Below are 21,222 nucleotides of genomic sequence, written 5' to 3'. Positions count from 1 at the left end.
TAATGGCTCTCTAACAAATCATTCTATCCAATATGATAAGCATGGAGTCAATACTGACATCCCTATGTGATGCAGGAATTCTCCAGCACAAGGTAGATGGTGCACTTATCATCTCTGACACATATAGACTTAGATTTCTCCTCCTAACACACAAAGACTGGGATTTCTACTCCATACCTAAAGCAGCAGAGAAAGTGGTTAAGAGACCAGGCCTAAGTCACGCAGACCCATGTGCCAATTCTGAAACTATGTCTTACTGGTCAAGGTTTAGGAAAGTCACTTAACCTTTAGTTTCCTTATGTATAAAATGGCAGAGCATTCTACGTACCTGAATAAACTGCTCTGAAAATGAAGTAAGATCCACCGGCAGAGAAAGCATTAAATAAATTATAGTATGCACACATGCTGGAAAGCTGTTTTTAAAAGAATGGGTGGATATGTAAAAGCTGAAAGAAAGATGGCCAAGAAGACACATTTATTCCACAGTATAACATCTCCGACATCAGGATGTACCTAATGGCCAACTATATCTTCTAAAAGCACAGGGTGGGCAGACGCTGTGATTTATTGGTCACTGGCAGTGCCTGGGTAAACCTGGTCACAGCTGTTCACATATCGTCACTTCTGTCGAGTTATGCGCATGGCTGGTGCTGCAAAGGTTGAACTGACCTACGATTCAGAATGTCCTTTAAAAGATGATGTAAATACATCTGGCATTGAAATGAAAAATTATACACATTTGTGTATACACAAAGAGGTAAGGAAACAATGTGAATTTCATAATAGTGAAGCCAATATCTATCACTGCAAGAAATTACTATAATTCCATATTTTCTGGCGAAGCAAGAGCCAAGCTCTTTAAGACACTTAAAAGAGGAGGCCGGGCATGGTGGCTCACGCCTATAATCCCAGCCCTTTGAAAGGCCGAGGTGGGTGGATCACAAGGTCAAGAGATCGAGACCATCCTGGTCAACATTGTGAAACCCCGTCTCTACTAAAAATACAAAAATTAGCTGGGCATGGTGGCGCACACCTGTAGTCCCAGCTACTCGGGAGGCTGAGGCAGGAGAATTGCTTGAACCCAGGAGGCGGAGGTTACGGTGAGCCGAGATCGCGCCATTGTACTCCAGCCTGCGTAACAAGAGTGAAACTCGGTTTCAAAAAAAAAAAAAAAAAGAGGAAAACACAAATAACTGAAGCTGTATCAGCTGTGTTTCTGCGATAGCAGCAAAAGGGGTGTCTGTTCAAGAGCCGAGCAAAGCAAGGCAAGGTGAGGGTGAGGAAAACTGCCAAATTGCTTGGGAATAACTGAAATGTCTAAACAGCAGGAGACAGATGTGATCCATTTACATGGCTCAAAGTAGAACTGATGAAATATAGTAGTTGAGTTAAAAAGCCAGCCAAAAAACTACAGATAGAGACAAGCAGGAGCAATTAAATTATGTCTCTGTGTGTGTGTACATGTATATAAATATAAATCCATGTTAAAGCTAAATTGATATATACCGGACAATTCACAGTAGTTACTTAAGGGAGGGGAGAGAAATGGGAAAGGAAGATGAAGAAAGACGTTAATGTTTTATTACTGCCATTACTTCTAATTTGTTTGAATTTTGTATCATAGCATGCACTCAGTCTGTGTATTATTTTTGCAGTGTTTTTAAATCAAGAAGTTTACAACGAAATAAGAAACATACAGTGCTTGCTACCCTGCCAGAGTAAACCTTCAATGAACGGGAACCATTCTCACTCTTCTAGACACCACGAAAGAAAAAGTACCATAGACATTTAACATATGATCCCATTTTCTCAAGGAGTTTTCATTCTAGTAGAATTTAGAAGGTAAGAGAGGTTTCATATATACAGTATATATATATATATATATATATATATATAAAAAACTAGGGTGTACACACACACATGCGCATATATACTGTGTATGACCATAAGGTAAAAAAGGCTATTGTCCAAAAGCCACAGAAGACATTTCTAGCTCAAACCTCAGAAGCCTAGAACTAGAAAAGTCTCAGAGCACCAATACACATACACCAACATTTTATCTGGAAAGCTAAAGAAGCAAGCTAGGACACATGTCATCACCTCTGAAACCTGTTCAAGAATGACACATTGATTAAATATCCCTGAAGATGCAGTATCCATGCCTGTCTGGGCACTGTAACATCTGCACAGCTCTGTGTTCCCATCAAGGTCCAAGATCCATCAGGACATCTCCTGTTTGGATAACTTCAAAGACAAAGAAAATGACATCTGCACACGTGGGAAGCCAGAGCTCCTCACTAGAGAAGGCTTTTCCAAGAGGGCATGGTTTGAGATAAATGGGCCTGAACTGAGACAATGTGCACTTCTCCCCAGGAAGCCATCGTCCTCCTCTGGGTGCCACCTCGCATCCTGTGATTTCATGCCCAAAAAAAGACAGCCACAGATAAGTTATGTGGCTAGTCCTAAGGGAGATGGAAGTACAATTCTCCAGGAAGGTTTGGAACAGAGCAAAGAAAAACGACAGCTGGGAGAAAAAGTGTCTTAAAGGAACTGAAGTGTTATAAAGCGACACAGAGCAACAAAGAGACTTTGGAGAAAAAAGTGTAAGATGAAAACTTCTAAAAACACACACACGCACACAGCTTGCCGCTGGTAGAGACGATTTTCCCAAGCACCTGCAGAATGACTCAAGTTGTAAAGCCTTTTGATGGCAAGGGAAAAGGAATTATGGGGAGGGAAAGGGGAGCCCTGAAGAACAATACCTACTCTGTGGAGTGGAGGAAGGGAAACTTCCAGGGTTAGGATTTCAACACAGGACTTCCAAGGCAAACTGGCAGCTTGTACTCCTTAGGCCCTCAGGGCTGGTGAACCTCGCAGGTTTAACATTCAGGGAAACAAGTGGCTTTTGGTGTCAGCTGCCATCTGCCTGTCACCTGCTTTCTCTGCATATGTCTCTCCCAAAGGAAACCACGTATAGAAAATTCCAGAAGTTTTAACTCTGGCACAAGAGCAAAGTGAGAGGGAAAGGATCAGTGCTGAGGGCATTTCTTGTTAAGAATGGGTTTTCCATGGAACTGTGTGGCAACAAAACATAAAGCCAGAACCCAACGGCCCTTGGGAGAAGGTGGCATCTTGACCCCTGCATCCAGAAGTCACACTTAGGAAGCACAGTAATAATGCTCGATGCATGGCAAGGATGCTTGCTCAGGCTAGACCAATGATTCTCAAGTAGGGGCAACGTGGCAATGTCTGAAGGCATTTTTGGCTGTCACCACTGGGAGTGAAGAGGAAGCCAATAATGGCATGAAGAGCTAGTCATGCTGCCGTGACCATCCTGCAACACACAGGACAGCTCCACAACAAAGAACTGTCCAGGCCAAGGTGTCATTGGTACCTAGGCTGAGAAACCCCGCCCGAGACTAAACCCATCCCTGAAACCACCTCCAAGCCCTAAGAATCATACCTCAGATAAACTTTTGCTATCCGCCTGACCACGCAGTTACTCGGTCACAAAAGTCCACGTCCTATGCTAAGCTATATTAAACATCAAGCCAATGATGGGACAAGCAAATATGGCAGACCGGAAGTACCTGGCTGCTCTCCCAGTATCTTCAAGGTACTCCTTAGCATCCAAGTGAGTAGATTCTTTCACAACAACAATAGAAGGCAGTTACATACATATGCACATGGCACATGCGCGCGCACACACACACACACACACGAGCAGCCAACTTAAAAATCTCCCTGGTTGTCAGGTAGAAGCACTGGTAAAACAACAACAATAAAACCACATGGTTTGAACAGCCAAAGCATTTCCTAAATATTTCAAAAACAGAAAGAGGAAAAGAAAACAAACGAGAAAACCCAACAACCAAAAATAGATTCGTCCTTGGGGCAATCCTATACCTGAAAACAGCTGCATCACACCAATTCTAATATACAATAAATATATTTTAAGGGAGAGGGATATGAATTTAGAGCTCAAAGAATGAAAACAAACCCCCATGTAACTACAATTCAGGTCAAGAAATCAAACCCTGGCTGGTACCATCTCCCCACCTAGTGTGTTCGTCACTCATCCACACACACAGCAAAATGACCAGTTATTCTGAAAAAGTTTCATCTTCACATAAGGATTGAGATGTATTTTACATATTTACCATAAACACCAGAGTGTCCTGCAGAAAAAGCTGATATCTCTGCTGAATAAATCCTGGGCAGTGACCACAAAGTGAACACATTTGGGGAGGGGGAGCATTCAGGGAAACAATCTCACAGACTGTGTCAATTCACAAGAGCGTTGTGGAGGAAAGGCACGGAAGTATGGTGCAGGAAGCCTGTAAACAGTGGGAATAGCCCACGTTGGGGGCGAGGAGAAACTTCAGTCAGAATCTAGGCTTCAGCCTTTATTGTGGTACCCTGGTATTATTGATCTCCCCTGAACCGTACAATGATTTCCTGCCACATGATAGCCTTGGCAAGTTTCAATCAGATCATGTGCTTAAAGGAATGAGCAAAGCATCTCACACACAGGAGATGCTTCACTAATAGTGGGTTCCCTCTCTTCATTTTGCCCACATAAACAGGCAAGGTTGTAAAGGCCAATTTTTTAAATTAAGGCAGTCTTACTCTGGAGTGCAGTAGCGTAGTCTTGGCTTGCTGCAACCTCAGCTTCCTAGGTTCAAGTGATTTTCCCACCTCAGCCTCCAAGTAGCTGGAATTATAAGTGCGCATCACCATGCCTGGCTAATTTTTGTATTTTTAGTAGAGACAAGGGTTTCACCATTTTGGCCAAGCTAGTCTCAAACTCCTGACTTCAAGTGATCCACTCACCTTGGCCTCCCAAAGTGCTGGGATTACAGGTATGAGCCACAGCACCTGGCGTAAGGCCAAATTCTTTATTATAAAATTACTTGATTATAAGTGTTCTTAAACTCCAAATTCTCTAAACTGCTTTACGAAGATGACAATACAGTCCACTTTTGACTTATCCTGCAGATTGGCTGAAAGGTATCTAAACCACTCTTCAGGGCCCAGAATTTATCATCCCACCCTCTCCTACTCATATCTCTCTCCCTCCCCCACTTATCCCACAGTAAACGGCCTAAGTAGGCTGTCAGGAAAAAACATCTCACACCCCAGTAGGGAGCCTTAGTCGCATCTCTTTGAAGATGAAAAGCAACAAGGTGTGTTTATTTATACCCTGGTGTACAAGGCCTCTTCCAGGCTCCATCTTTCCGAGTTGAGCAGTGCTGAGCTGTGCACAGCTACTCAGCTAGTTAAAAACAATAAAGCCCACCCCTCACATCATTAAGCAGATCTTTCCAGTAGAAAAGGTCAATACTCTCACTCCTGGGAGTATACACGGGAAAAATCAAGGCTTTTCACTGATAGAGAATGTCAGGAAGTCTAAGCAAAGGTCAGTCCTAGAGGAGATGAGAAGATGGACCATCGTCCAGCATGGCGGGCTTTAGAAATGTCTCAAGCCCAATGCACTTAAACCCACTAGATCCACCCACATGCAGGAAAACTGGAGATCAGATGACGTGACTTGGGCTGAGTCTGTCTCGCAGGACACATTATAAAGTAGTAATGCTGAAAAATCAATGCTTCACTTCCCTAATACAAATAAAAACAAAGGAAGAAAAAAATACACAAGAGGGTGTCTGAGAAGGTTCCTAAATAATAGGCCTCCAAGCTGTTCTTGGAATATCAGTGGCCTTCTAGCCCCAGAAAGACCCAGGACTTGGGTTCAACCTTGACCCCAACATTCTTTCATAGACTATCAGATAAAGACAGAAACACAAAGTCGTGGCTTGTACAGTCTCTCGTTTTATCAATTTCCCAGAAGAGGATGGAAGCATAGGCCACGGGATGGAAGGGTAGGGTCTCTGGTCTGTCTATGAAACCCAAACTGAACAAAACAGGCTTTTCTCTTTCTTGGTTTTTTGTTGTTGTTGTTGTTGTTGTTCATTTGTTTGTTTGTTCTGCGACAGAGTCTGGCTCTTCTTGCCCAGGCTGGAGTGCAGTGGCATGATCTTGGCTCACCGCAACCTCCGCCTCCTGGGTTCAAGCAATTCTCCTGCCTCAGCCTCCGGAGTAGCTGGGATTACAGGTGTGTGTCACTATACCTGGCTAATTTTTTTTGTTTTTTGGGTTTTTTTTTTTGAGACAGAGCCTCACTCCATCACCAGGAACCAGGCTGGAGTGTAGCAGTGCGACCTCGGCTCACTGCAACCTCCACCTCCCGGGTTCAAGCAATTCTCCTGCCTCAGCCTCCTGAGTAGCTGGGACTACAGGCGCGCACTACTACGCCCAGCTAATTTTTTTTTGTATTTTTAGTAGATACAGGACTTCTCCATGTTAGTCAGGCTGGTCTTAAACTCCTGACCTCATATAATCTGGCTGCCTCAGCCACCCAAAGTGCTGGGATTACAGACGTGAACCACCACGGCTGGCTCTACAAAACAGGCTTTTCTTATGGGCTGGGAGACCAGAGGCATCTGGTTGACATTCTAAAAATGACCAGCCCTGTTTCTGGCAACACTTGGAATCCATGCTAAAAAGATGATGCTTAATGTAACATAAAAGATGAGTACACTCCAACCTGCCTTGAGGTTTCTAAGGCAGCAACTGAAAAGGTAATTCAAAGCCCACAAATAATGGAAAATGTTGGGAACCAACTTGACCCACAGAAAACCCACTAGGGACAGTTGGGCTCTTCATCCCCCACCCCTCTGCTCCCCACTATAACCATTTTATTTATTTTAGCCCTATTTTAGATGTACATACACATTAAATAGCTGACCAGAGAGGGACAATATTAACTTTGCAACTATTTTTGCAGAGATAGAAACTCAACTCAAAGTAACCCAGTAGCAACTGGGAGATGCAATAAATAGCAGTTTCCATTTGGCCACAGTGGCTCTCCCAGGACACACACAAGAGCCAGCTTCCATTCTGTCCTTCTCAGGTGCTATCAGAGGACATACCACAGCTACACAAATTGAATTTGTGAATCCAAACAGGTCTTCATGTCTGCAGACATCCTGGAAATCGACCTGCTGTAACAGCCTCCAAACCATCCACATCTGCTCCTGGCTGCCCAATGTCCTGTGGGAACTCTCTCCCCAGCTGGCCTAATAGGGCACTCTCACCCAGACCTGGTTAAAAATCTACAGCAGCCACCAGAACGCCTCACCCCTCCCTGGAAGCCCAGCAAACCTACAAGCATCTAAATGGAGTGTCAGAAGTGTGGAGATGACATCATGGGTCTGAGAGCAGTAAAGGCTGCCCAGTGGGCTGTGAGGATGCCCAGGACCAGGAACATCAAGGAAGAGGGGAGATTTCCCTTTAACGCATTCATATCTCCATGGGACAACTCAGAATGAAATGACCCTCAACTTAGCAAACCCACACATCACCAAAGATACCTCGACAGGCAAGTTGCTAGAAGCACTTGGCAAAACCGGGCATCTATTAGACATGTGGATGGCACAAATGCCAGGCAGGCAAGAGTCTACAGAAAAAAGTTCACTGGGCCCTGTCACCCACATTCTGGGCATCAGATGCCCAGAAATAAACATCAAGGGGCCAAGGGCGGGCCCAGAACAGGAGGGACAGCTGACAGCTGTGGAGAGCGGGCAGGGGCAGAGGAGGAAGGGCTCCCAGGCCGGAATTCGGAGCGTGCCCACATCAGCAGAAAAGTTCCTGGGAACGGCACGCTGTCTGGAAGGGAAGGAGGCTTGCTGCGGTCCAGGCCCCGGGATGCACACGTGGTGGTGATGCCAGGTTCAAAGGGCTGCCGGATGAAGCTCCATGTCCTCTCCCAGCGCCCCTCGCCAGTCAGGGCGCCCATCGCTGGGCAAGTGAGGGTGGTCAGACATCTTAAATGAAGCTTCCGTTCCCAGGATCAGTGGGAAAAATGAGCAATTCCCAGGTCTGGCCCTGCTGCAACTCACTTTACCCAAACCAAACAGTCCCAGAGAGGAATAAAAGGAAGCGGTTTTGCTACTCCTTCCTCCGGGCAGGTGGGGAAACTGAGGCGCGGAGTGCACGCCAGACTCAGGAAGAGGCCCCGAGGAAGCTAACGCAGCCGCCCGCGCCCGGGCGTCTGGGAAGAGTGGGAAGAGCAGATCAGGGAAGACTTCTCTCCTCACCCGCCTCCGTTCCTCACACACACAGCCACACTCAAGCTACGCCCAATCGGGGCAGCCGCCGGGCTCCCCAGACCCCCGCTGCACACAGAGCCCCGCCCGCGCGCGCAGCACAACACGACCCGGCGCGCACGCCCACACAATAGGACGGCGCGCACCCCGCGGCGGCCCCTCGGCAGGGTCCCGGCCAGCCCGGCGCCGGGGTCCGCCCTCCGCGCACACCCACGCCCGGAGAGCGGCCCGCACCCGGGAGGGGACGCGAAGGCACCCGACAGCCGCGCCCCGCACCCCGCGCCCCGCGCCCCGCGGGAAGTTCGCCGGTCGCCCCCCGACTCACCCGCGGCGCTGCTCAGCAGCAGGCACAGCGGCCCCAGCAGCCACATGGCGCGGCCGCCGCTCCCGCTGCCCGGCGCCGCTGCTGCCCCCGCGGCCTCGGCGCTGACCCCGCCCCTCGCCGCGCCGGCCCCGCCCCCTCGCCCGTCCCTCCTCCGGCGCGCCCGTCCTCCGGCCCCCGGCCCGGCCCCGGCTTCGCTAAGTTTTACCAGCGCCTGGGTTGCGCGTGGCCGCCCGCATCCTACCCTGAGTGTCCTGGCTCCGAGGGGCCGCCGAGCGGGGCGGAGGGTCCAGCCTTTCTTTCGGTCTCTCATCGCCTCCCGGGTCTGGCCGCGAGGATAGCCTAACAGCCTGGGCTCTGTTCTCTGCCTCCTTTTGTCCCTCTCATTTCTGCCTTTGCTTCCACATCCAGCGAGGATGCAGCGCTCAGACCCAAACTTGAGTTCTTTACTCGACTACAAAATGAATTTACTCCAGAGAGAGAAAGAAAACGTTAAAATAAAGGGCTAAATCTTATGAGAAAATTGTAGTATATTTTTAGTAGCAAGTGTGGAATACCAGTGCTTCTCAAAGTTTAATATGCATCCGGCACACTTGACGGTCTTGTTAAAATACTGACTCTGATTCAGTAGATCTGGCGTGCAGCCTGAGATTCTGCGTTTTTAACAACATTGGGGCTGATTCCAAAGCGGATGATCCAGGAGCCACAGGTAAGAGCAGCTGACACCTTCCATGCACACACCTGGACCACGTGAGTCATTTCGTCTGCATAGTGTCCACCTTGACCAGTTGAACGTTTGAAACCCAATTCGGGAGGGGGGGAAAGTAACGAAAGGCAGATACCCAAATTCAAAAATATAGCTGCACCAATGCAGTTGCTTCCAGAGAGCACTGGTGAAAAGCCCCGAAGGACTTAGATGGTGAAAGAATGGGATGACACTTTTGTGCTCCACTCTCCCCAATCCCCCCCCAACAAGAAAAGCAAAAGCAAAAGACTGATACAAATCATTGCCAAAAACTGAAAACAACTCAACTGTCCATCAACTGATAAATGGATGAACAACTGAAAACTTTTGGGGGCAGTGCCACTGTTCTAATCTTGATTATCATGGTAGTTTCACAACTGTATACATTTGTCAAAACACTAGAACTGCATCCCTAAAATCCACCCCTCAAACGAGGCAAGTTTGCTTTATACAAACTGAAGCTGACTGAAGGAAAGGGAAAGGCATGGGTGCAGAGGCAGTTATAAAAGGGATGCCTGCATCGGATTTGGGATGCTTTGGAGACCATCTCAAGGGTGTTAAGATTCAACTACTTTACTTTGTAATTGCCTGCTGTAGTCTGGAAACATAAAGGCTAAAATGAATCAGGTCAAAATTTTAAAATACCAATCATCGTTCAAGATAATGAGAAAAATGTGATGTATTGGAGGAAAGTTTAGCAAGTTCCATAGTTCGTAGTACATATGGAAAATATAAATAAATTATCTAAATAATACGGCATTAGGGTTTTTATCCTGGGATCGATGGATATTTTTTTTTCTTTTGAGACGGAGTTTCGCTCTTGTTACCCAGGCTGGAGTGCAATGGCGCCATTTCGGCTCACCGCAACCTCTGCCTCCTGGGTTCAGGCAATTCTCCTGCCTCAGCCTCCTGAGTAGCTGGGATTACGGGCACGCACCACCATGCCCAGCTAATTTTTTGTATTTTTAATAGAGACAGGAGTTTCACCATGTTGACCAGGATGGTCTCGATCTCTTGACCTCGTGATCCACCCACCTCAGCCTCCCCAAGTGCTGGGATTACAGGCGTGAGCCACCGCGCCTGGCCCAGGATGGATGAATATTAAGGAGACTGTCCCATGGGCTTCAGGGAGTTTTAAAACCCCTAAAATGTTATGCAAACTTTCCCTTACATGTGGGTATGTGCATTGTTCCAGGTAGCTTCTTGGGAAGAGGCCTCCACCCTTTGCTAATAATACCTGAGGAGGCAAATACGCAAATAATTTCTCCTACAGCTGCCCATTTGCCTCCAAACATTAGGGTTATGGAAAGATAATGCAACTGACCCAGCACTATAGTTCTTGTTTCCTTAGGTTTCTTTGTGGGCATCAACTTCCTTACTTTCCAGGTTTGACTCTGTTTCTCTCTTTCTCTCTCTCATACACACAGGCACACGCTTTTAAATATATTAATGTCTTTGAAATCATTTGGACTAATGTAAAACCTTATTTAAGGCCAACTGTTGTTTTTATAATTATACTAAATCACTCCCAACCTCCTCCTCACCATATCAGCTAGGCAGGAGATGAAACCATTCTTTATACTTCATTACTCTCCTCTTCCCCAGTTCTTCAGAATTCATCCAAAGCACAAAGCATTCCATTTCCGGCTAATGTGAGAGGTTTTGGTGCTAATTGTTTAGGTCCTACGGAGCCAATCAGTCTTTTTTAGATTGGTTTAATAAAAATCCAAAACGAAGTACTTTATGTCTCTTATTTACCAAGAGATTGACACTCTGACCTTGGATGTGTGCTTCTGCCATGGTTTCACATTGCTGAGGGAGGGAAGAAAGAATGTTGTCTCTCTGTGGACCTCCATACAATGCTCTGTAATTTGCAAACATTTTCTCATTTACTCCCCACAGCAGCCCCTGCAATGTCACAGGTGAAAATAGCGCAAACTGAACTTGAGGTGTGTCTGAGATGGGCTCCTATGCTCATTTCACTTGCTCCATGACCTTGGGCAAGTTATTAGCCTCTCTGAGTCCTTGTTTCCTTATCTGTAAAATGGGATTACAGGATCACCTGGATCTTAGGGTTGCTGTCCAGGATTTAAAAAGATAATGTATGTAAAGTCTCTGGCACGGTCTCTTACACGTAGAAACATTAGCCTTGTGTGGTTGTAGTACACACTACAAGACAACTGTTGCGGAAGCCAACTTCCGTGATAGTTCTCAAAGATTCTCACTTCTGCATCCATCTTTGTACCGTGTCCTTCCATACTGAATGGGGCTACCATATGTGACCAGTGGATATTGTGGAAGTGACAGCAGATAACTCCAAGACTGAGTCAAAAAGGACACAGCAGTTTCTTCTTTGTTCTCTCTGATCACTTGTCTTGGGGGAAGCCAGCTACCATGTTGTAAGGACACTCAAGCAGCCCTGTGGATATGTCTACATGGGAAGAAACTGAGCTTCCTGGAGTCTTGCCAGCCTTGGAGTGAACCATTTTGGGAGCAGATCCTCCAGCCCTAGTAAAGTCTTCAGATGACTGTACCCTTGGCTAACATATGACTGAGCTCTCAGTGAGCTGGAATAGAACCCCTAGCCACCCCCAACTTCCTGATACACAGAAACTGGCAGAGATAATAAATGTTCATTGTTGTTCTAAGCCACTAACTTTCAGGATAATTCACCACGCAGTAATAGATAACTAGTATATCCGCCTTTAAGGTCATCCATAGGGTTAACTTAATGGTTTCATAGGATCTTTTAAATAAGTTAGTACATGAGAAACACTTAGAATCTTGCCTAATACATAGTAAGCACTCAATAAATGTTAGTTTTGTTATCACAGTTTTTTTAAAATTATCGGTATCCTCTCTCACAAAGCATCTAAGACACAGGGCTTTCAAACTTTCAAAACAAAAATTTTAACTTGAAGAGGAGTAGAAACGTGGCAACTGAAAAGAAAGTAAAAGGAGTAGGGACACTAAAAGGATGAATTACCTACAAAAAGTTTACTGACACCCGGTCTGCCTTAGCTTCATTCACTTCATAAAAATCAGGCAGACATAGTAGGAGAGCATCAACTCCCCCAGTCACTTCTGTGACTCATGGTTTCTGTGGTTCCGTATTTCTTGCTCTCTGCTCTCCGTTCCCTTCATTCGATTTTCATTCTTCTCTCCAATATATGAAGAAAATAGAAATTCCTTGAGGATTCAGCCAAGGAAGGCTTACTCCACTCCAAACTATACTGGGTGGTAGAAACTGCTACTGAGAAGCTGCTGGTAGAAGAAGATCACTAAGTCCTCCAAATACATCACACACACACACACACACACACACACTTTCTACCCCCAACATAAAAACAGGAGGCCAAAAACTCAGGTAATTAAGAGAATGGGCTTTGAGGTGGCTTGATACACCTGGGCTCCTAGAGCCCTAGCTACTTCTTAGCTATATATAAGACTGAGAAAGTCATTTTATCTCTGAGTCTCAATTTCCTGTGAAATGAGCATAAGAACTGTAACCGCCTGGTAGGTTTGTTGTATGAATCAAAGGGACTCTTTCTCATTCCTTTACTTATATGACAAACATTTACTGAGAACCAACTCTGTGCTAGACACTGATGTGTGCTCTGGATTTCTGCAGTGAACAAAACCAATTCCCTGTCCTCAGGGAACTCACAGTATAATTGGGATGTAGATGAGTATCAAATTAACAAATGGCCACATCAGGTAGTGGGGTCATAGAGCATATAATGTAAGGGCATATAATATAATGGTATATGATGTCATAAGGGCTGCGTGAAGCATTTAGCAGAGTTCCTTAATGTAGAGCTGCTACATTTTCAGCTCTTGTTTGTATTACAAACTTAGAACCTACATGTCAGGGAAGAGTAAGGCAAGGAAACATAAAGGCTAAAGCTGTAGAAAAAGCCTACTGTGGCTAGGCGCAGTGGCTCACACCTGTGGTCCCAGCAGTTTGGGAGACCAAGGTGGGCAGATCACAAGGTCAGGAGTTTGAGACCAGCCTGGCCAACATGGTGAAAACCCATCTCTACTAAAAATACAAACAAACAAAAAAAATCAGCCAGGCATAGTGGTGTGTGCCTGTAATCCCAGCTACTCGGGAGGCTGAGGCAGGAGAATCACATGAACCCAGGAGGCAGAGGTTGCAGTGAGTTAATATTGCTCCATTGCACTCCAGCTCGGGCGATGGTGCAAAACTTCATCTCGAAAAAAAAAAAAGAATAAAGGCTGGACGCAGTGGCTCACGCCTGTAATCCCAGCACTTTGGTAGGCCAAGGTGGGTGGATCACAAGGTCAAGAGATCGAGACCATCCTGGTCAACATGGTGAAACCCCGTCTCTACTAAAAACACAAAAAATTAGCAGGGCATAGTGGCTCGTGCCTGTAACCCCAGCTACTCAGGAGGCTGAGGCAGGAGAATTGCCTGAACCCAGGAGGCGGAGGTTGTGGTGAGCCAAGATCGCGTCATTGCACTCCAGCCTGGGTAACAAGAGCGAAACTCCGTCTCAAAAAAAAAAAGGAAAGAATAGAAAAGGCTGCTATATTGCCTGAAATCGATTTGGAAAAGAAAAAAAAGGGGTAAAAAGCCTGCTGTCAGCAACCTCTAAGGCAGCTCCTAATGATCCCCGTCTCCAGATATTCACACCCTTGTGCAATTCCCGTCCCTTGAGTGTTGCTGGACCTAGTGACTCAATTCGAGCAAATAGAATATGGCAAAAGCTGGGGGATGGTCTCTTCCAAGATTAATTTTCAAGAAGAGTCTGGCTCCTATCCTTGGCTTCTCTCTCTCTCTCTCTCTCTCTCTCTCTTGCTAGCTGCCATGTTGTGAACTGCCTATGGAAAAGCTCATGTGACAAAGAACTGTAAAGGCCTTTAGTCAACAGTCAGTGAGGAATTAGGCCCTCAACCCAACAGTTCACAAGGAACTAAATCCTACCAACAACCACAGAAGTGGCCTTGGAAGCAGATCTTCTCCAGTCATGCCTTCAGATGAAATTACAACCCTGGCCAACAGCTCGACTAAAACCTCATGGCAGACCTTAAGGCAAAGGCACCCAGCTAAGCTGTGCCCAGATTCCCAACCCAGAAAAACTGCAAGATTATATATGTTTGTCATTTCAAACCACTAAGTTTTGAGTTATTTAATCCTTAGCAAAAGACAACTAATACAAAGCCTTACAGCAAACATCAGGTCTGTGAATATTTAACATCGTTGAATATCACTTACCAGTTACCCTGAGAAAGACAGGGACAGAGGACTGTCATTAATCAAGTGTCTGCTTCTGGCATTGTATATTTATGATCACATTTAAGTTTCACAATAATCTCTGAAATAGACATTATTATCTCTTTTACACAGATGGGGAATCTGAGGCTCAGAGAATTAAAGACTTCTCCCAAATAATCCAGTGAATAACTGAGATTTGAAGCAGATCCTATTGATTCTAAAAGATTCCCACAATACCATACGAAACCATGCTGCCTACCACAGCAGAATAATCCCCTGTATCTAAAACACAAAATGTGTTTGCGGCTTTGAAGATAATGTGTTTGCTGGGTTTGAGCTAGAAAGCTCAAGATGTTCAGCACCTCAAACAGAACTTGATTTATTTCGTAATACAATTGCACTCCTGGAAAAGTTTTCAGGATGCATCTAATTGTTGCAGCCTCCACCCACCCCCAAAACATGCTGAGCATGAGAGTTCTTTCAGCTGGAAATGGAGGTCATCCCAGAGCCGCCAAATGTATCTATATATTTTTCAATTGTCAGCCTGATCTACAGGAAAATACTGCTGGGAACCAACAGAGTTCTTATAATTCATGTTTAATATAGTCACAAGCTTGCAGAAAAGAGAGCTGCTGACATTTATTAATGAAAATTTTGCACCATCTGAAACAATGACATTTTTACCCCTCATTTTTTAAAAGGTGCAGTTGGTTATTTATTTTAATGCCTTAGTTTTATTGTCCCTTGAATGAAGTTGTCTACCCCTTAAAAGGATGATTTCTCACATGTGACCGGATCTGAAACCAACGAACAAGGATACAAAAAAGAATTTAACTTTCAGTGTAGCAAGATAAATTTTGGCCAGTCTCAATTGGAAAAATAGGGTAGATTTATTAAACGTATAAACCTATCTTGATCTATCGATTTGATGGGGAAAGCTGTCATTGAACTGCATAGATCTGCAGTATGCAGTACTGTACTCATGAGCTACTTCTGACATTGAGCATTTGAAATGTGGCTATCCTCAACTGTGATATGCGCTAACAATAGAATGCAAACTGGATTGCAAACACTTCATACAAAAAAGAATGTAAAAGATCTAGCTAGGATTTACACTGATCACATATTGAAATATAGTATTAGAATACGTAGAATTCACTAAAATAATATTAAAATTATCACCGACTTCTTTCTGCTTTTTTTATGTGACTCCTAGACAATTTTAAATTTCATTTATGGCTTCCATAGGGAGTTCACAACATATTTTTATTAAACGTAACTGATATAGATAATATTTTATTTCCTGAATGAACCCATGACCCTTTAGAGTTTCTTTCATCGTAGTTGAATGTAAGTCTTCTCGTCCATCACTGACTTAAGAAGGACTTTTGGCCAGGTGCAGTGGCTTACGCCTGTAATCCCAGCACTTTGGGAGGCCGAGGTGGGCAGATCATCTGAGGTCGGAAGTTCGAGACCAGCATGACCAACATGGAGAAACCCCGTCTCTACTAAAAATACAAAAAATTAGCCGGGCATGGTGGTGCATGCCTGTAATCCCAGCTACTCTGGAAGCTGAGGTAGGAAAATCTGTTGAACCAAGGAGGCAGAGGTTGCAGTCAGCCGAGATCATGCCATTGCACTCCAGCCTGGGCAACAAGAGCAAAACTCCATCTCAATTAAAAAAAAAGAAGGACTTTTATTCCCTCCCAGTTTCTCTATCTGACTAATTCTGCCTCTTAACCGTATAACCTAGACATCAAAGTCCATAGATATAGAAGTGATATTAATGCCCTAATTTTGGTATTACAAATGCACTATAGGGTCAAGAGGAAGAAGATAAATGAATTGGGACGACATCGGCTTTAAACAATATGAACATTTGTCACTTGGATTCAGAAAAAACACAACACTGAGGCCGGGCACAGTGGCTCACGCCTGTAATCCCAGCACTTTGGGAGACCAAGGCAGGTGGATCACTTGAGATCACACGTTCAAGACCAGCCTGGCCAACATGGTGAAACCCCTGTCTCTACTAAAAATACAAAAATTAGCTGGCATGTTGGCACACACCTGTGATCCCAGGTACTTGTGGCTGAGGCATGAGAATCACTTGAACCCAAAGAGGAGGAGGTTGTAGTGAGCCAAGATCACACCACTGCACTCGTGCCTGGGCAACAGAGCAAGACCCTGTCTCAAAAAACAAACAAACAAAAAACAGAAGAAAATACAACACTGAATAAGACCTCCACTGAATAATACAGTAATTAACTGACAAATCAGAAGTCATAGGAGCTATCCAGTCAGTGACAAATGTGAGAAAATGATTCCCGCATACCTGGGTCTGACTACCTTCCCTAAGCAACAAACTCTTTCACAGACAAACAGGTAGGCAGCTGATTTTAATAAGAGCGCCCATAAAAACCATCTGGAAGGTAAATAGATTTACATTTTTAATCTGACATTATTGGAACATTTTTCCTGCACGGTGAAAACTCCACTTTAATAATTTAAATTGTTTTTCTCGGTGTACCTCAGCCTACTCCTTTTAAACACCTCTTCATTTCAAGTTAGGTTCTTTGGGCTTGATTGACTTTAGTGTTTAAAAGCTTAATTTCAGGCGCTGTTGGATTGCTAACCTGGGACTGCTGTGTGGGTTTGTAGTTCAACTTGGGCAGGGGTGGGGGTGCTGCAGGGTTGTTGGGTTTTGCTGAGCTTCAGTGAATTCCCACACTCACCTGGAAGGGAGTGAACAAAAGGGACAGGGAAGGGAAATTATCCTACAGCTTTCAGGGCCCTGCAACATATACATAATAAAAATGCAGAATCATAGATATAATTTGCTTTTGTGAGGCATTGATAGCAGTTCCTTAAAAATAGCTAGTGCCCTTGGCTGGGCGCGGTGGCTCACGCCTGTAATCCCAGCACTTTGGGAGGCCAAGGCGGGTGGATCACGAGGTCAAGAGATCAAGACCATCCTGGTCAACATGGTGAAACCCCGTTTCTACTAAAAACACAAAAAATTAGCTGGGCATGGTGGCGCATGCCTGTAATCCCAGCTACTCAGGAGGCTGAGGCAGGAGAATTGCCTGAACCCAGGAGGCAGAGGTTGCAGTGAGCCGAGATCGCCCCATTGCATGGCTAGTGCCCTTTTGTTGTCCAAGCTAGAAATGTGGGTAGAAGCTTGGAGTCCTCATTTTGCTTGACTCCCCTGCTTCATCAGTCACCAAGATTTGTAGATTCCATGTGTTTAATGCCTTTAAATTTAAGTCACCCCTCTCCCTCTCTCTCCTCTTTCCATCCCTTAGTTCACACCTCCATGTATCTGTGCTTGGGTTACTTCAACCGCCTCCTTACTGGCCTTTTCAGGTCTTGTCTTGTTCCTTTTCAATTTGCTTAAAAGCTCCATTGCTCCCTGTTGCTGATAGGACAAGCTCAGACTCCTTAGCCGAGTATATCCTTTATGATCTGCTGCTGAGGCTGATGACCATGGGGTGGGGGGCAGAGAAAAGGATGAAGAGTAACAACAGAGAGTTGGGCAGGAAACTTTTAGGGTTGTAAAGAAGTGTAGTCATTATCTTGTGAGCAATGGGAAGTCACAAATTCTCAGGGATTTTTTTCTGTTGTTGTTTTGAAACAGAGATTTTACTCTTGTTGTCCAGGCTGGAGTGCAATGGCGTGATCTCAGCTCACTGCAACCTCCACCTCCTAGGTTCAAGTGATTCTCCTGCCCCAGCCTCCCAAGAACTGGGATTACAGGTGTGTGCCACCATGCCCAGCTAGTTTTTGTATTTTTAGTAAAGATGTGATTTCACCATCTTGGCCAGGCTGGTCTCAAACTCCTGTCCTCTGGTGATTCACCCACCTCGGCTTCCTAAAATGCTGGGATTACAGGGGTAAGCCACCGCGCCTGGCCACAAATGGTCAGTTTTAAGCAGGGGCATGGCATGAACAGATTTGCGTAGTGGTTAAAAACAAGGGTTCTGAAATCCGACTTAAATTCAGATCTGACCATGCCACCTAGTTGTGTGCCCTTGGGCAACTTACTGAAGCTTTCTGGACCAGTTTCTCTGATTATAAAATGACAGTTAAAACCCCTATGAGATCAGCACACTTTGTGCGCACTAAATGAGGTCATGCTTAGCATACCACTTGGCACGCAGTAATCATCCCACTATTTTGTTTTCTATTTCCACACTTTTGGGGGGAACAGGTGACATTTGGCTACATTAATAAGTTTAGCGGTAATTTCTGAAATGTTGGTGAACCCATCACCTGGGCAGGATACACTGTTCCCAATTTGTAGTCTTTTATTCTTCACCCCCTCCCACCCTTTCCCCTGAATCCCCTAAGTTCTTTGTATCATTCTTATGACTTTGCATTCTCATAGCTTAGCTCCCACTTATGAGTGAGAACATACAATGTTTGGTTTTCCATTCCTGAGTTACCTCATTTAGAATAATGGTCTCAATTCCATCCAGGGTTATTCCAGGGTTATTGGGGAATGTATCATTCTCATTCCAGGGTTACTGGGGCATGTTTCACCAGGTTGCTGTGAATGCCATTATTTCTTTCCTTTTTATGGCTGAGCAGTATTCCGTGGTATACACATACCACAATTTCTTTATCTAGTCATTGATTGATGGGCATTTGGACTGGTTCCATATTTTTTCAATTGTGAATTGTAATCACCCCAATAATTTTAATTATCATTACTATTAATAATTCCTACTCTTTCTATGCTTTTTTTTTCTTTTTTTAATCTGTAAATTGAAATGTTCTGCAATGTGTAAATCACTTTGGTAACTGTATTTTTTTTTTTCCACCTAGAAAAACTCAGTCCTTCGCCAGGTCTGAACTGTGGTGGTAAACTCCTGGGTTCTACCTGAAGTCAAATGCCAAGGAGAGGATGCGAGCTTTTTTCCAGCTGAAATGTTTTATTCCTGCACTTTGACATTCCATGACATTCCATGAAGCTCTATGCTTTTTCTAACAAGCCCTCAAGACTGAGTTTAGCCCTCTTCCCATGTGCTTTTATAACACCTTGCATTTATCCCTGTTTGCAGGACTTCTGAGTCTGTATCTTAATTGACTATGAATGTGTTATTTCCCGCATCAATCCATAGCTCCCTACAGCCAGGAACTATGGCTGATGCATGGTAATGAATGACTACCTGAGATTGCTTTGTACTTCAATTCACATTATCTCTTTTATTCTCTCCTTATCACCACTTTACAGTTGTGATAACAAAGGCTCAGAGAAATCAAGTTTTAAGCCCCAAGTCCTTCAGTGAACGGAGAATCAGAATGGCAACTCGTCTCAGTCCTGTGGATTGCACCATGACCTGGAAGAAAAAGTTCGGGGCAACATTACCCTCTACAAACAACCTCCCGAGAGCAGGGCGAGTGTTTTCACAAAGCTTCATGGAATGTCAAAGTGCAGGAATAAAACACTTCAGCTGGAAAAATAACACATCGCCAGAGATCGACCCCAATCCTACCAAAAATAATAATGCCAGGAAACAGAGCTACATACACAAAAGGGAATGTGCACCAGGATACACATAATAAAGTCAGCTTGGCAAAGCTGGTATTCTCCTGGCCAAGCCAGAGGAGTGATTCAGTTTAAGAGAGAATTGGAAGGAGGACATGTGCCCTTGCCAGTCCATCTGAAGAAGTGTGCCAACCCACCCTGCAATGTGCAAGTCCCTGCCTTATAATCATAAGCCTGATTATAGCAAAAATGTGGAGTGGTTACAATGAAAATTTCCAAGGTAGAAAAAGATCAGTTCGTGGTAATACTAGAAGCTGGTTGCGTTGGCCAGTGGCTCAAATCTCACAGTGCAGGGCCAAAGGAACCAAAGTTGAGGTTGATACTGGTATGGGCCAGTTGGCTTTGCACTGAGTAGGAAAAAAGTTCTACGGTCGACCTTCATCCCACTCAGTCATCCTGCCAATGTTGGTGTTTGGGGTCAAAAAGGGATTGGGGAAGAGTGTGGAGGACATGATGCCAGTGTTGACAGGCAGGGCTGACATTCAGACAGCACACCAACACAGACAACCAACTGTCGAGTAATAAAACACCTCTGCACCAGTTGGGGGCTGATCCCCCTGGTGCATCCCATATCACCCCAACTGCCTCTGGATTAAAGCCTCATGCAACCAGTTGATGGCACATCTTTTGAATATCATTTTTGATTACAACTACTAGAAAATAGCAAATAACTACCATTCATTCACTTATTCATTTGCTCAATTCTTTGGGGAGGGGCATGCATGCTACTTTTTTACATTGATACATATGTATGGGACACGTGATATTTTGTTACGTGCATGGAATGTATAATGATGAAGTCAGAGTTATTGGGGCATGTATCACCTTGAGTATCTATCATTTCTGTGTACTGGGAACAGTTCAAGTCCTCTCTTCTAGCTACCTTGAAATATATAATACACTGTTGTTAACTACAGTCACCCTGATGCAGGGAGATGAGCCCCAAAGTGGGGCTTAGCTCTTGAGGATTCTTGGTTTTGCCCAGGAAAAAATTCAAGGACAAGCCAGGGGTAGAAGAAAAGAGCTTTATCGATGCAGCAGTGTTATAGCACCGGTGGTGTGACTGCTCCTGCAGAACAGAGCTTCTCTGTACGCAGAGTAGCAGCTCAGGGCAGTTCTGCAGTCACATTTATATCTATTTTTAATAACATGCAGATTCAAGAGCAATTTATGCAGAAATTACTAGGGAAGGGGTAG

General features: G+C 44.8%; 1 protein-coding gene across 7 annotated transcripts in view; it reads right to left on the bottom strand.

Annotated features, from left to right (window-relative positions):
* Positions 1–8,964, bottom strand: part of LDLRAD3 (low density lipoprotein receptor class A domain containing 3) — a 294,583-nt gene extending 285,619 nt beyond the window's left edge. For 3 of the 7 annotated variants that reach the window (XM_035262369.3, XM_054240760.2, XM_078340850.1), the window contains exon 1: positions 8,494–8,560. Coding sequence is in view for 2 of the 7 variants with exons in the window: in XM_009007934.5 (XP_009006182.2) it covers positions 8,494–8,803 (310 nt within the window). In the remaining 5 variants the exon portion in view is untranslated. Of the gene's footprint in view, positions 1–8,493 lie in introns of all 7 variants that reach the window. The other 4 variants (XM_035262370.3, XM_078340851.1, XM_009007934.5 and 1 more) reach the window with 2 other exon arrangements.
* Positions 8,965–21,222: the final 12,258 nt, after the last annotated feature.

Source organism: Callithrix jacchus, chromosome 10 (assembly GCF_049354715.1).
Source record: "Callithrix jacchus isolate 240 chromosome 10, calJac240_pri, whole genome shotgun sequence".
Taxonomy (NCBI): domain Eukaryota; kingdom Metazoa; phylum Chordata; class Mammalia; order Primates; family Cebidae; genus Callithrix; species Callithrix jacchus.
This window is presented reverse-complemented; position numbering and strand designations above follow the sequence as displayed.